Source organism: Triturus cristatus, chromosome 8, assembly GCF_964204655.1.
Source record: "Triturus cristatus chromosome 8, aTriCri1.1, whole genome shotgun sequence".
NCBI lineage: Eukaryota > Metazoa > Chordata > Amphibia > Caudata > Salamandridae > Triturus > Triturus cristatus.
Window position 1 is genome coordinate 1,267,891,602 of NC_140591.1, and position 16,247 is coordinate 1,267,907,848.

The following is a 16,247-nucleotide window of genomic DNA, read 5'->3' on the forward strand; positions in this document are numbered from 1 at the left end:
GTGGTCTTGTGGATTTTGGTAATAACGTTCCAATTTCGTTCTGTTATGACATTGTTGTCCTTCATTTTATCATTGTCTCTCGTGCCTGCCTCTAAGGATATAGAAAAAAGCAGGGCTTAAGATCACAGACAAGATGATGTCTTATATGGCTCTGTGGCATGGCTAGGGGGAGGGAAGGGTGCCAGAGCCATGGCTGGAGCAACACAACACAATGTGTCTGCTCTGGGAAGTGATTACAGATTTTTCTGGATCCAGTTCAGCACCTGAGGAAAATTTGAGAGGTGAGAAATCTTTGGGGAGATGGATTACGCACCTGAAACAGCATTCCTGAAGGTGAGTAGCTTATTCTTTGTTCATGAATGAATCTGGGTGTAGATTCTATTAATCCAGAATATTCTGTGTAAAGAGAGATCAGCTACGAACTGTCCAGCTCACCAGGCTAAGGCAACTGACTGCTAAGGCTCTTACCGCATCTCCTACCCCTCTGACACATATTTTAGTAAATGTGTATCTTTATTAAATGTATGTTCACTTATTACTGATGATTATGTTGCCTGTTCCATAATGCGATCTAGGACAATGAAGCTAAGCTGTACGTTTCCGAACTTCGAAAGCCGTCCCAAACCTTGCTTAAGTTCCGCTCCATGTCATGGGCGCAGACCTTTTGTCACTTTCAATACCTGTTCTAGCAAGAGGTCTTCTACCCAGTCGAAGTCCAAAATGGAAGAAAACACACAAGAAGACAAAGCAGGACTCAACCCCATCCTGCCACCCTCTATCTAAAGAGAAGTCACGAGGGCTTCAAGATCCGCAATCAAGAAGCCGATCCAGCAGTTGATCCAGATGCTCCCTGAGTTTCCCATGCAATTGGTGATGTCGCAGCAGGTCTAGACCTTTAAAGGAGAGCCATTCTAGGCATTTCTGGCTCTATTCTGGCTCCCTCTGACACACCATTGGGCCCACAGAATCTGCAGGGACTCCTTTGGGTTGCCACAGCCAAATCTGTCCTCTATGTTGTCTGTGCCTCTAGAACCAGTCTCTTGTTTGCACCAACTCTGGTGCTGACTTCCATTCTGGCTGTGCCTGTCCCTCTCATCGACAATGGTCCCAATGTTAAAGGTGCCAGAAGGGTATCCAGTGCAGACCATGGGCTCCTACCCCGAGCAAGGTTGTGCTCCAAATTAGTTTGAGCGCACTCTGTACACGTACAACTGGCTTCAGACAATATACTACCAATACAGCAGAGCTGTCTTCCGAGGCGCATCTTTTTGGTTCCACTACTGACCAGATGTTGCCACCACTCAGATGGCCCTGGTGATGGGGATGATTTATCCCGCCCTTATGATGAGTCTATGCATGCATTTGTGAGACTCTACCAGCCCAGAGAATAATCTATCATTAATCTCCTTTTAACCGCTGCCATCTGTACTGTATGCCAAATGGGCTTGCCCTGGGCAGCATTGGGATTTTACCTAGAGCCCCTCGAAGCAGTGCCGGCCTGTCTTGTGGCGCCTGGACTGATGGAGGCAGCACGGCATTGGGGAGGTGGGCTGGGTGTAGCGCTCCAGCAGTGGCCTGTGGATTCATCCCCTGCCCTACTGAAGGATGTGCGGAGCAGCCTGATGCAGGCCGAGGGTCACCCATTACCTCCAGATTTTTGCTGGAGACTGGAGTGGGTGTGACCGCGGCGGTGCAAAGCGGAGACCACCATGGCTCATGGTGAGTGTGGGCCACTTTGCTTCCTGGTCGTGGTCTGACATCTGGGGCCCTTCTCAATCGCCGACCCTGCCTGCCTGAGTTGCGGCCCACTCACTACAGCGATGGGACCTGGGATAGGACAAGGCCCGACTGCAAACTGCCCCGCCCCTACCCCGTCCTACCTTGGGCTGGGGACGCCCATTAGGGATCCACCACCCCCAAGATTGATTGTAATATTAAGGCCTGCTCGTGCCCCCTGGGAATCTGGTTGAGGCGGGCCTCGGTCGTTGTCACATCTACTTTGGTAGCATAGCTGCCCACAGTCCGAGGGAGTATTTCACTCTCCTATATCTGCATAGTTGATCGCAGAAGAACTTCTGCCTTCATGCATAAAGGGCCTGCTACATGCCCATCGGCTCTTAGTATGGGAAAGCAGATGAGCATCCGCCTAAGCTGGTCCTTGACAAGCAGTGCACATTTAAAGGCTCAGAGACGACGGCCCTGGAGAATCCACTCCTAATGAGGCCGCTGCAGGCCCCTCTGAGGCCCTGGAGGTAGGGGCACTCCTTACGGAGGTGCACAATGGCCTTCAGTGTATTGACTGCAAAATTGATACGCTGACTAAGTTTCCTTGACAGAATAGGCAATTGTCTTGATAAGTGCCTTGCTTATCTTGCAAACCATGCTTTTTTTACTTTAATGGATGTAGCTGACAACTCCCTACAAATGGAAAAGGTGCTGACGGTTATTAAAAAGATGAGGACCTAGAGGCGCGATCGAGACACAACAATATAAGAGTACTTGGCATCCGAGAATACACCGCCATGACCACCACAGAGGACTATTTGGAGACTCTCCTTTGCACTCTATTTGGTGACCACTTAACCACCATGTTTTCAGTGGAACGTGCTCATCGCTCATTGGGCCCAGGCTCCCCGACCGGGCGCTCCTGCATGCCGCATTAAAGAGCGCATGCTCCATTACAGAGACCATGACACTACCCTGCGCCTTGCACATGAAAAGAGTGAGGTTCAATATCAGAGCAGCTGAATATCCATCTACGCAAACTGTACCCTTGCGGTCCATGCTGCCTACACAGTTTTCATTTCTGTTAAGAGCCCCCTGATGAAGTCTGGCATCTCCTATGCCTTCTACTACCCAGCAAGACTTTGCATTATCTTCAATGGCAAAACTCAATTCTTCACGGATCTCAAATTAGCTATGAAGTTCTGACACAACCAGTCCCACTTGCCCTTGAACATGACCTCACAGAATGATCCAGACTGGGATAGCCCTCTCAGTGATAATGACTGAACTTTCACAACGCAGCCTATGATAGCTCCACCAGCACCAGTGTTGAGACGGGAGACCCCACGCCTCTGTTTTGCCCGAGGGATGTTTCCCTCTGAGGTTTTAGTTTGTTTCTTTTTTCAGTGGAAAAGGGTTTCTCTTCAATGAGTTGGGACTGTTAAAGTGGGTGGGGGGCTGAAATGTTTGGGACAATATTTGTTTTAAGTTCACACGCTTTCCTTTTGGGTGCCTTATACATCGCATTCACATCTCGCATGCGCCTTAGTGCAGAGGGTAGACATTGTTTTAGAGCTGCAGTTGCTCAGCTTAAAAATAACGCTCCTTACGATACCATGGCAAATATCACGCTACTGACATGGAATATCTGAGGTTTGAATAACCCCAGGAAGGTGAGGCAGACGAAAGCTTACCTCCGGCGGCGTAGGGTGGACGTTGCCTTCTTGCCGGAGGTTCACCTTATAAAGGACACCTGTGAGCGGCTCCACTTCAAGGATCAGGGAGGTACACATCTCTACATATCTGAAAAACAGTTATAGATTCTTCACCTTAGAATTACCCCCAGGCGTCAGACTGGATCCAGAAAGTTTTTTCGTCAGCAGAACCTCTGCGTGTCGGAAGGTGGCATCTTTCGGCTCCGTGTCTGTCGTTGGCGTCGTGGTCGCCGGGATGACGTTGCGGTAGCTACTTAGACGCCACCCTCGCGCGCTGTCAGTTCTTTCTTTTTCCGCGCCAGCCAGCACAGATCCGGAGGGAGCGGTACCTCCAGTCGCTTATTGACTGAACTTTGTGAGTGACTTTTGTTAACGTCTTTTTGAGTCCTACGACTCCTGGTGCACATAGGGATGCCCGGCTTCAAGGCTTGCGGATCCTGTTCTCGACTGATGTCAGTTACGGATCCGCACCGCATGTGCCTCTTTTGCTTGGAGCGCGACCATGACCCCAAGTCGTGCTCCGACTGCCGGTCCATGGCTCCAAAGGCTTTGCGGGAGCGTTCCCGCAAGCTTCTTGAGCGCCGGCAGTCAACTCCGCGCCGTTTCGAGATCCTGGTCGCAGTCAACTCCGCGCCGTTCGAGATCCTGGTCGCAAGGGAGGTTAAGGTACCGGTCCACGGAGCCATCACTACTCGTCTTCTAAGTCTTCGCACTCGGGGGTCATGTAAGTCGAAGCACAAGAAGAAGTCGACGAAGCATCGTCTCTCTTCAACTTCTCTCTGTCGGTCAGCTGATGCGACGAGGGAATGTGGATGATGCCCCTCCCGCGGCTCCACGTGTGGAGCCTGAAGAGCCGACTCAGAGTTTCCCTCCCTTCCTGGGGCCTGGAGTGCCATCTTTGAGCAGCCCGAACCCACCGGCGTTGCTTCGGGCCCTGCGGACTCTGTTGTGGGGCCTAGGCCTTCTCCGCCGGCAGCTCCGGCGATCCAGGCCTAGATCCGTATCGGCGCCGGTTGACCTTATTACGCCTTCACCAGCGCCGCTTTCTCCGGCACCGCACCTGCATTCGCCGTCGGTCAGCCCCCCGGCGGCGGCCGGGGTTTTTGTGCCCCTGTTCACTCCTGGGGTCCCTTTTAGGCCAGATTGGCACCCAGAGGATGAGGACGACGACTGGGAGGGGTCAAATGACCCTCTGACTGACCAGTTGGAATTTGATCAGGACTGGAGAGGACCTGGGGGATGCCAGTGTTCTGGACATCTACCCTGACCTTGGCATGTTGTCTCCTCCTACTGTGGCTACGGAGGAGGAGGAGGCATCATACGCAGATGTGTTGCATAGGGCTGCCCTGGGTGTAAGAACCAGGGAGGATGGATGTGCTCACCTGCAACGTGCTCTCCAAACGAAGGGGATAGAAGATGTCAGGAGCCAAGGGGCTCCAGGAATCCTGAATCAACTGAGGTGTACGCGGAATGAGTGTTACGGTATATGCGGAAGTAGTCTGGAGAATAATTGCGCATGAGCATAAAAGCTAGTGCAGGGATGTGTATGCGGAGGCTGGCTAGGTGAGGTGTGTAGTTACGCGGTGGAGCAGGAGGAAGTAGGGAAGAATAGGTGAAGAAGGGGACATAGCACAGAGGAATTACTTGGGCAACCCATTCATTTGCGGTAACAATTTGCGGTTAGATAAGAAAAATTGGTACATAAAATTACAATACATGGAATCAGAATTTAAGGTCTCAGATGGCATTATAACATTGTCGACCATGGAGACTGGTTGGTAGCCTTGGACTTGCAGGAATCTTACTTTCACATCCCCGTCCTGCCGTCCCACCGGCGTTACCTATGGTTCACGATAGGCCATGAGCATTTTCAGTTTATCGTGCTCCCCTTTGGCCTTACCAGCGCCTCTCGGGTGTTCACGAAAGTGATGGCGGTGGTCGCAACTCATCTGCGCAGATCAGGGGGTCCAGTCTTCCCCTATCTTGACGATTGGCTGTTGAAGGCGGGTTTGTCCCAGATTGTCGTCTCCCACCTCCAGACTACGGCCGACCTCCTGCATTCGCTGAGGTTCTCCATCAATGTGCCGAAGTCGCACCTGATCCCCTCTCAGAAGCTCCTCTTCATCGGAGAGGTTCTGGACACGATGCGGTTTCGGGTTTCTCCTCCCGAACAGCGAGTCCAGGATATTCGGGCTATGATTCCGATCTTTCAGCCTCTATCCCGGGTTTCGGTCAGGATGACTCTGAGGCTGCTGGACCTCATGGCCTCCTGCTGGTCGATCATGCCAGGTGGCACATGCGGGCTCTGCAGTGGGACCTGAAGGTCCAGTGGGCGCAGCATCAGGGGAATCTGTCCAATTGCGTACAGATCTCGGAGGGCACTGCACATCAACTGCAATGGTGGCACACGAACCAGGATTGAGTCAACAGCAGATCCCTCTCCCATCACCAACCAGAACACACAGTGATGACTGACGCATACCTTCTGGGATGGGGCGGCCACGTGGGTGAGGCGGAGATCAGAGGCCTCTGGCCCCCGGCAGAGTATGGGCTCCCCATCAACCTTCTGGAGCTCCAGGCGATCTGTCTTGCACTTAAGGCATTCCTTCCCTCTGTCTTGGGAAGAGTAGTGCAGGTTTTTACAGACAACACCACCGCCATGTGGTACTGCAACAAACAAGGCGGTGGGGTCCTGGACCCTATGTCAAGAGGCCCTCCTCCTCTGGACATGGCTGGAACATCAGGGCATATCCCTGGTGGTTCAACACCTGGCACGTTCCCTGAACGCCAGGGCGGACAAACTCAGCCACAGGTGCATGATGGATCACGAATGGCATCTTCACTCGGAGGTGGTGCAAGGCCTCTTTCAACAGTGGGGAGAGCCTTGGTTAGATCTATTCGCCACCAAAGAGAACGTGCAATGTCAGCAATTCTGCGTGTTGGAATTTCCAAGGTGGCACTCGCTAGGCAACGCTTTTCCTCGCGAGTGGTGTTGCGGTCTATTGTACGCCTTTCCGCCTATACCACTTCTGCCCAGAGTGCTGAAGAAGATCAAGCGCGACCGGGCTCAAGTCATTCTTGTGGCTCCGGATTGGGCACGAAGAGTCTGGTATCCTGAGCTGCTCCAGATGGCCATCAATCCTCTGATCCGACTACCTCTTCGGGAGGATCTTCTGTCGCAGCACTCCACCCGAACCTGTCCAGCCTCCACCTCCATGCGTGGAGATTGAGCAGCGGCAGTTAACGTCATTTGACTTGCTTCCTGACGTTTGTGATGTAATCTTGGCAGCAAGGCGTCCCTCCACTAAGACGGTATACGCCTGCCGGTGGAACAAATTTGTGGCATGGTGCACAGCAAAGGCTGTGGATCCCCTTTCTGGCCCTCTTTCTGAGGTTCTCTTGTTCCTCCTCTCTTTGGCCCTGCAGGGCTCTGCTCTGGGCACTATCAATGGTCTTTCGGCCATTTCTGCCTTTCTTTGGCTTCCGGATCAGCCTTCTCTCTTCAAGTCCCCGGTTGTAAATCGTTTCTTAAAAGGCATGACTCATCTCTTTCCACCTATTCCCTTTGTTATCCCTCAGTGGGACTTGAATCTGGTCTTGACCTATTTAATGTGCGCTCCCTTTGAGCCGCTTCACAACTGTCCTTTGAGGCTTTTAAAGACCCATGTTGACAAGGAGGGTAGATATGTTATATTGCGTGGGGTTCTTTTGGGACAGCGCCTCACACTCTCTTGTATCTATGGTTCTAATGTGGACGCCCCAGACTTTGCGGAGGTATGGGACAAGATAGTTGCCCTTGGCTGCACTACAGTTATCTGGGGAGGTGATTTCAGTCTTACTGTTGACCCTCAGTTAGATAGATCACCTTCCTGCTGGCGCCCCAACCCTGCCGCTAAGATAGGCTCCCTCCTTGACGATTAAGACCTGGTGGACATTTGGTGTGCTAGGAATCCTGGCGTGGCTGAGGGTACCTGTGCGACCACCGCCCACAGAGCTTGGTTGCGAATGGACTACTGACTCACCGCTAACATCTGCGGGCGCATCATGAGTGTTAAACACTTAGCCCGCACACTCTCGGACCATATGCCAGTGGCACTGACATGGACACTGACTCTGTCCTTGGGCGGCCCTGCTTTTTAATCTTTCACCTGGCGACTTCCTCACTGCGCACTAGATGTTGCTCTTTCATGCAGAGATACGACGTGCAATCGCTGACTACTTGTGCAAAATACTGGCTCAGTTGATTCTGCTTTTAAAGCATACATTTGTGGCATATGCATATCTGAACAGTCGGGCCTCCTTCACGACACACGTAACTGAATGTACTAGACAGTAAACTGACAATTAGAATAGCGCTATTTTGAAACGGCTGACACCTGCTGTTTAATGCAGTTCAGATACACACCAAAGAAATATGAGGACTGCTCAGGCAGTGACCTGCGTTTCCAGCACAAGGAAGCTAGCGCCCCCCGGTTCAGGGAGGGGAACCGGGCGAGCCACACTCTTGCGGTGCTACTCAACAAGCACTGAGGCATTACCTACATTACTATATTTCTCTACTCTGCTTCTCCAACACTCTTCTCCTGAAATCATCCAGACTGCTAAAATTCTACTCTGGCTTGTACACATCACAGAGGGACGCCTTGCCAGACGCCCTGACAGAACACCTTGATTCTATCCAACTACTCTGGCTTAACAATAACCACAGGCTGTACCTAAACACAGTAGACCATGTATTTTGGGCCATCCTGGACTTGGCCGGGGGCCACGATGGCCTGATTGCCAGGTTCCATAAAGCCTATACAGAGGACCTGGCACCGCACTTGGTTGCAGTTCCCGAAAATGCTTGGAGCGTCAGTGACCTGTCCCCTCAGTAAGAGAGTCTGTTATAGTTGCGCTATTTAAACCAGAGAATCCATTGAACAAATGTGACTCCTACAGACCCCTCTCCATGATAAACTTGGATAACAAAATGATTGCTACCCTCATACTGCCCCTTGTCCCTTGATTGTTCCCCATATCATTCGGGGTTTGTCCCTGGCCGCTTGACTAGTTATAACCTCCTTACTCTTTTTTGCATTGATCCACACACCGAATCCATTCCTCTCTGCAGTTGCTGCATTTCTCAACGCATCCAAGGCCTTCGACTCCCTGGTGCGGTCTTACCTAGGTTTTAGTCCTAGCTTTCTCCAGTGGATCAGGCTCCTGTGTACGCGCTCAACGGCCTTACTTAGTGTCGGCAGCGAGATCTCCGGCCCATTTGCCATCAACAGGGGCACCAAGCAGGGTTGACCACTTTCCCCAGTTTTTTATGCTATCGCCATGAAGCCTCTAGCTGCCCGTCTCGGACAGCATCATGCCGAGTGTGGCCTCAACTACACGTCCCGCCAGCTGATAGCCTCTATGTACATGGACGACAATACCATCTGTTAGGGAGCCAGCTATAAACCTTGCACCGATCCTGTGTGAATTAAATCTCTTGGCTGTGTTGAATAGAATAGCTAACTGGTCGAGGTCAACTATTTTCTCCTTCACACAGAAAACACAATGCTTCTCCACTGATTACCTCTCTCCCCCCAGATCAGTATAGACATCGCTCTCATCTGGCTGGAGAATTATGGGTGGGTTGTTAGGTGGCTAGATGAGTGGGTTCCCTTATGGACTAGTCGACTGCTATCGCGGGACAGGTGATCACTGCTAAAATGGTGATGCTGCCTAAACTCCTTTACTTGTTTGCAAACATTCCGATTCCACTCACTAGAGCATTTTTCACAATGATACGGTCACTCCTGGTCCAGCTGACTAAGGCAGATATTCAGACACGACTCTCCTCGGAAACGCTGACTTTATCTTTTGAACAAGGCTATGCGCTCCAGATATAGAGCTCTATTACTGTGCACAGGTCCACTGTGCCTTCTGTTGGGCACAGCCGGTCCAATTCCTTCCTCATAGCGTAATATAGGCAGGCATTACTAACACATGCCCATTACGTACATTGATTTGCACCACACCGGAGCACCCATGTGATGAGATTGATACGGTTCGTTGCACTTGTGGGCATGGGATTGCCTTCGCAGGAAGGCCCACCTGGACGGTCTAAACTCGGCAGACCTCCCACTTGCACTTGCTAATAATCTGGCACAGGCCTCCAAATAGAGATGCTGCTGCCAAACGCTAGCTGTGCCAACTTGGCCTGAACACATTAGAGGACTTTACCCCACAGGTTCATTTATATCCATGCAAGACCTACATGCACGCACCCACTGCATGCCGTTACTACTACTCCTATAGTACCGATTGCACAGCGCTTGTATGGCTGCACACAGTAAATTTCTGACCGAGCCAGTGACCTTGAAGGCGCTGGACTTTGTGACTCACTCATCTCCCAAGCGGCTGATTATTAGTCTGTCACATGTTCCGTGCAGGCCCATTGTCGTTTTCCCTATGTTGGCATGAGCATGTTGCAGACTGCCCTCTGCTTTGCGCATGTTACTCTACCGCTATATTTTTGCTTTGTGCCACTCTGTACTTTCACACAGAACATGCTGTTGTTTTTGTGTTCTGTTCTTACCTGGGATTTAGTCTGAACACGTGGACCAGGTCGAACAACAATGCCCCTAGTTATTATTCTGGTCAGACCCTAGCACCTAGACAAAACACACAAATGCAGCTGTTTGGAAACACTTTTTTCATATAGGTATGCACAGATAGGTAACACACATTTGGAGAGGGACCTTTCCAGGGAAAAGATCACAACAGCATTTGAGATTCATCTGTGTATACTAAGGTACATGGTCTGCTGCTAATACATAGAGATCTTCTGATAAATGATAATTTTGCTTCTGTAGAAGGGGAGGGAGGTTAGGCTGTACTGTCATATATAATGACAGCTCCATTTATGATTTATGGACTACTTGCTATGCTATCCGTATTTGTGTTAGGTATTTTTCTACTTGTTGTGGCACGTATACTGCATACTAGAGCACAATAGTTAAAATAAACATCTTAAACTTTCCTCATGTCTGTCAGAACTCATCGTAGACTAGTACGAGTGTGAGAGCGAAAGGGTGTGTACTGTAACTGTGATTCCTGAGTGTGTCGGGAGTGTTGTGTTCTGGGGTGTCTAATCACTTGCTCCTCTGTGACTGAGTTGGAGGGCAACTGAGACACTATACCCAGTCTCTACCGGGCTCATGGGTACTCGGGTGGTAGGAGGACTCAGTCCCTGCCTACTAAAGTCCCATAATACCAAGCATAGTTCTGGGACTCCGCAGAATATCTGCAACAAACTGTACTCCACCATGCAAGCTACGGCCCCGTGGTTGTGCCCAGGGCACTGCTGTGATGGAAGACAGACCTGGGCGATGACTTTATGGAGGGCAAATGGAGTTATTGCTGCTGTCTGTCCCTAAATTATAGGCTTAGATCTTATAAATGTCCTTAATCACACTTATCACATACCCATAGGCCTGCAGAATATGGGACTGGCGAGCGTTGCCAGATGGAAAGAGATGATTTTTTAAATGTATTTATTTATTTATTTTTACATCTTGCATGGGAATGCCACAGGCTGGCTGTGTACTGGGATGCAGTTTTAAGTGGTATAGCTTCGATAACACATAACATGGTGCTTTGCCACATAAGGCCTCCTGGGAAATTTGGAGGATGTCCCTGCTAGTACTTGTTGCCTGACGGCAATGCTGCTTCTCCTCACGAAGAGAAGGGTGGCAATGCACTGGGTAAGGTGTATAAGCCCCGAATTTGACGATTGGCTAAAAGATGCAGCACACTGTCAAAGGCAGGACGACTACTGGGCGTTGATGCCGGCAACATCTCGCCTCAAGGATATCTAGAGCCCGCTCAGCTCCTATCTTGCACTTCAAGCTGCCAGACCAACCCCCTCTCCAAAATTGTTATAAATGCAGCATCGTTCATTTCTACTCCTTGTCACGAACATGCCCTGTCTGAAGCGCTGACCCGTCTCTTGAAATCTATGTGATGTGGAATTTCTATATAATCACAGTTCTTTATTTGATTCTTTTCTCTTCTTACTCTTATTGTTCTGTGTTATTCTAAAAGCCTAATAAAGAAATTAAAGAAAACATCGGCACTACTGCATTTGCACAGGGAGGGCCTGTTCTGGACTTCTTCCAAGCCTCAACGTTGGGCATCAGTGCACATGTTCACGAAACACTTCTGCTTTGACAGCCGGTTCTAGCAAGAATGGCATTCCGCCTGTTTGTTCCTGCTGGACGTTTTAGCCCGAGCCAACTCCACAGACCCTCCACTTTGGGAGTTACTTGTTTGGTATCTGTCCTAAAGGTGAAGAAACTGCAGTTAGAAGTATTCATCAGAAGAACAAGTTACTTTTGGTAATGTTCTTTCTGGTGGATACTCTATCTGACTGCAAATTTCTCATAGAAAAAGGTCCACTTTGGTACCGCCCAGTTGCTATGTGCTCTGCGACAGAGGGCATGGAAAGAGTCGAGCAAGAAACTGACATCATACCGGGGTGGCGCTTATATGCTTCTCTGCTCAGTCACTTCTGGGGAGGTTGCAAAGCTTACGAAGTGTCACCTAGCACCGTGTCTGAGCGCTGCTGTGAAAAACTTGCAGTTCCAGTCTGACACATGGGGAATATTCTGAAGGTGAAGCATTAGAGATTAGATCAAGTATCCACCAGAAAGAGCATTACAGAAGATGAGCAACTTGTTCATTCCATAAAATTATACTAATGCAGAAAGAAAGCAAACACAAAGTGATGATGGACGGAGCACTGAAACTTTTCAGACACTCACCCCCAGATCTGGGTTGAATCCATAATCGTTCAACTTGTTCATTCCATACAATTATACTAATTGCAATAATCGTTTTTCTTCTTGTAGAATCGACAGCCATTAACTGTGGACAATATGTATGAAGATATTAGCCAAGACCACGTGAGAAGAACTGTAACAATAGAGAATCACCCTAATCTTCCACCGCCTCCAATGTGCTCAGTCCACCCATGCCGGTAAGAGTTTCCCCTTTCACTTCAAACACCTTACTGCAAACAATCACTAATTTTGCAAAAATTAGTGTAGTATGCCTTGTTTAGCGTGTAAAAAGCACAACTTTACCTTTACTGAATAGTTTAATGAAATGTACCCATTGTATTGTATTGTATGTGTTATTTCCAAAGTGCAACTATCACTCCACGGGAGTATCTTGGCGCTGTGCAGAGATAGATGGGAGGCACAGAAAAACACAATCGCTAGAGAGTTAAATAAGGGAAAGGCAGAGTGAGTCTGAAGCTCAAAGTCCAGGGTTTCAAGGATTTCCTGAAACCGAATTCTGATTGGATGAGACTGAGATGGCAGGGGAGAGTATTCCATGCTTTTACTCCTAGGGCTGTTACACATCTCCCACCCTTAATTTTGTATCTGAACAGTGTGGGTTTTAAAATTTTGGCTGCAGAGGATCTAAGAGGGTGTGCAGTAACATAGGGTGTGACTCTGGATGTTGTGTATTTCGGTCCTGAGGCCCTGAAAGCTCTGAAGGTGATTACGAGTATCTTGAATAGTACTCTTTTATGGATAGGTAGCCAATGCAGTAGTCTTAAGGCTGCGGAAGCTGAGGAGCGGTGGGGCAGTTTCAGCACCAAGCGGGCTGCTGCATGTTGAACGGTCTGGAGTTTCTTGAATATTATCATCTTTGCACCTGCGTAAAGGCTATTACAATAGTCTAATCTGAAGTGATTAGGGCTGCTTTAACAGTTTTCCTTGCTGTCATTGGAAGATCAAAAAACGTCTTCATTTAATCAGCTGAACGCGTTTCCCCTTCAATGATAATGCTTGTGGGCGGAAAGATTGAGTTGAGTCAAATTTTACTCCAAGATTGTTAACCACCTACCCCGTATTGGGTGGAGGGGTGTATTGGGCAGCCACCAGCAACAGGGGGTGACATTATTGGCCTTGCCTATGAGCATGATTTCTGTCTATTGTGTATAACACTTTAGATGGTTCCGCTCCATCCAATGTATAACCTCCGTAAGACCATGTTGGAAGTTCTCTTCCACATTGCCTGGGTGTTTTTCTAAGGCTGAAATCAGCTGGGTATCGTCAGCATATGAGGTTGTTTCGATGTTAAATGATGATTTCAATTCTATGACAGGTGCCCTGTATACGTTAAACTGCACTGGACTTGATACAGAGCCCTGCGGTACACCTGTAAGCAGGGGTTTAATAGCTGACTGATGGTGACCAAGCGTGATTATTTGATGACGGCCTGTCAAGAAAGATTTAAGCCAGTCCAGGGCCAAATGGGAAATGCTGCATGTTTTAAGATGACGTAACAGGATCTCATGAGCGCTGGTGTCAAAAGCTGCTGCCAAATCTAACAAAATCAGTACTGCATTTTTACCTTCATCAAGAGAGAATTTGAGGGTCTCAAGTGTGTAAGTGTGCCGATTCTGTAGAGTGTAATAGCCTAAATCCTGAACGAGACAGACACAACATGTTAGAGGTTTCTAGGAAAGTAATTCATTGACTATTGACTAGTTTTTCAGTAATTTTACTGAGACAGGATAATAGGGAGATGGGACGAAGGTTAGAGAGAGTGGTGCGGTCCGATATTTGCTTTTTCTGGAGCGTGCTTAACCGCTGCGATTTTCCAGTCCGGGGGTATTTCTGCTAGTGAAAGTGATGAGTTGATTATACTGTTGATGAGAGGGTTTATGGTATCAATTGGGAATTTGTGCCATTGTCAATTTGTACCACAACACAATTAATAGCTCTTTTTTACAGCATAAAAGGAAAATGTTTTTGGGAAATCGTGCACAGTTTCCTCGAATTAAGGTTTTGCATACTTGATCCACAATTACATTGAAGCCAAGCTCTTTTATGCCTGTTTATAGCACAATACATGACAAATGTTTACAATCAATATTGTCCCTCTGCAGATAATTTTTCTTTGAAATATCTAAGCAACAACCTGGCACCCTAAAGACAGTTTAACTTCTTTAAAGTCACTCACTGTAAGATACACCTTTTTTCCTGTGTGTTGCTCAAATCCAATCAAATAGAACAGTACATTAAATTGGCCACTCTGCCCAGTCTTTGAGTACCCTTTCCGTCATTCAACTTTTGTAATGGACTAACATCCATGTTCGGCAGTTCCAAGGATGTTTCACATTTGAATCCTTTGTCTTTATATTTTTCCTCCTCTCTGAACTAATAAAGGCTTTAGGTTTCAAGAGTTGCAACAAATGAGCTAAGGGGAGTGTCAGATCACTGCCCTCAACCACTGAATGCGGTACTTAAGCATGACTTCTGAAAGTGCACTACTTGCCTTAGAATTATGTTGAAGGCCTTGCACTTTAGGAATAGAAAATTAATTGCTCGGCCAAGTGTATCTTCAGAGAGCCAGAAGGCCCACAGGCGTAAGCTGTGGACTTGCTTCTTGCACCTACGGGACTTGAACTGCCACCAGAGTCATTTGTTGAAATCTGTGCTGAAAAAATTGAGACGTCCCATTCGAAGTCACAAAGATTTGCTCGAACTAGTTCTGAAGTATTTGAACAAATTGCTGTAGGACCTCCATTTACGTCTGATATACTGATTTGCATCTGGTTAGGTCCAAACTGACCGGCAAAATAAGAATCGATTGGAATGCTTCTCCGAGTGATTGCCAGTGGTTAAACTTATTGCAAGCATTCCTCCCATCACCTTTTTTGTGTTTGATCCAATTGAAACTGCAGCTATCCTCTGTGACTTCTGTTGTAACTGTCATACGGCCATGTCGAAGTTGTTTAAACACTGTGATACTGCATTGACTCACTATTGATTAGCTTGTAGATAATCTTCTGAACTGTTGGAAGTTGGAGTAATTCATGGCATCAAGATCCATGTTGCATCATCATGGAGCTGGATTTGGTTCTTGTGTTTGGACTTGATGGTTCCTTAGAACCAAGCAACCTCTTAATTTTCATGTGATACTGTTGCCAAGGCTGCTATTCCTGCCTAGATAATAGATGAGGAGTCTTCTCATTGTGATGGCCATTATGTCATAGTCGATTGAGAAGTCTGTTAATTTGTATCAACTGACCTATGTGCTGAGCAGGATGATAGAGTTGTCACACTATGGAGGACCTTAAGGATGCAAGTGGCATAGATACTTCTTCATACAGTGTAATGATTGCAGTGGTGACTTCTACACTGGCAAATATTTGCAGTTTGTCTTTGCCGCCTTTAAATTGGGCATCCTCCATTTGTAGTTGAACCCACCATCTATCCAAGACATTGATGCAGATAATAAGGTCTGACTAGTTTCACAAGAGGCCTAAGAATGAGGAGATATTTCTTTTGACCTTTTTTTCTGCGGCCTTCAAGAATGTTGTTGCTAGCATTTGGGTGCCTTACATTTTGAGGAAGTATAGAACTCTGGTAGAAGATAATTTCCTTTTTACAAAATCTTTCATTGGCAGACTAGGTGGTGGAGCATTTGGCAAATGACGACAGTAGGTCGTGATTTAACCATGATTGGAATGCTAACAGGGTGCTGAAGAGCATTTTCTTTTTTTGGGCTGGTTGTTTGACACTATTGTCAGTGATGCAGCCATACTCGAGACTCTTAGTATTCATTGTGGCAGCTACCAGAAGAGGCTGTGTGTGTGTGGGCTGGGCAAGTAGGATCCTGGTGGCCACCAACCTTTTTAGCAGGAGAATGGACATTGAACGAGTCAACATCGCTTTCAATTATGACATGCCAAAGGACTCTGACACGTATTTCCATCGGGTAGCTAGAGCAGGACGTTTTGGTACAAAGGGC

The 16,247-nt window shown here is 48.1% G+C and overlaps 1 protein-coding gene across 4 annotated transcripts in view; it reads left to right on the forward strand.

The window, feature by feature from the left end:
* Positions 1–16,247, forward strand: part of ATG3 (autophagy related 3) — a 272,476-nt gene that overhangs the window by 178,886 nt on the left and 77,343 nt on the right. For all 4 annotated transcript variants that reach the window (XM_085622981.1, XM_085622977.1, XM_085622978.1 and 1 more), the window contains exon 11: positions 12,326–12,453. In XM_085622981.1, the coding sequence (XP_085479107.1) occupies positions 12,326–12,453 (128 nt within the window). The remainder of the gene's footprint in view (positions 1–12,325; positions 12,454–16,247) is intronic.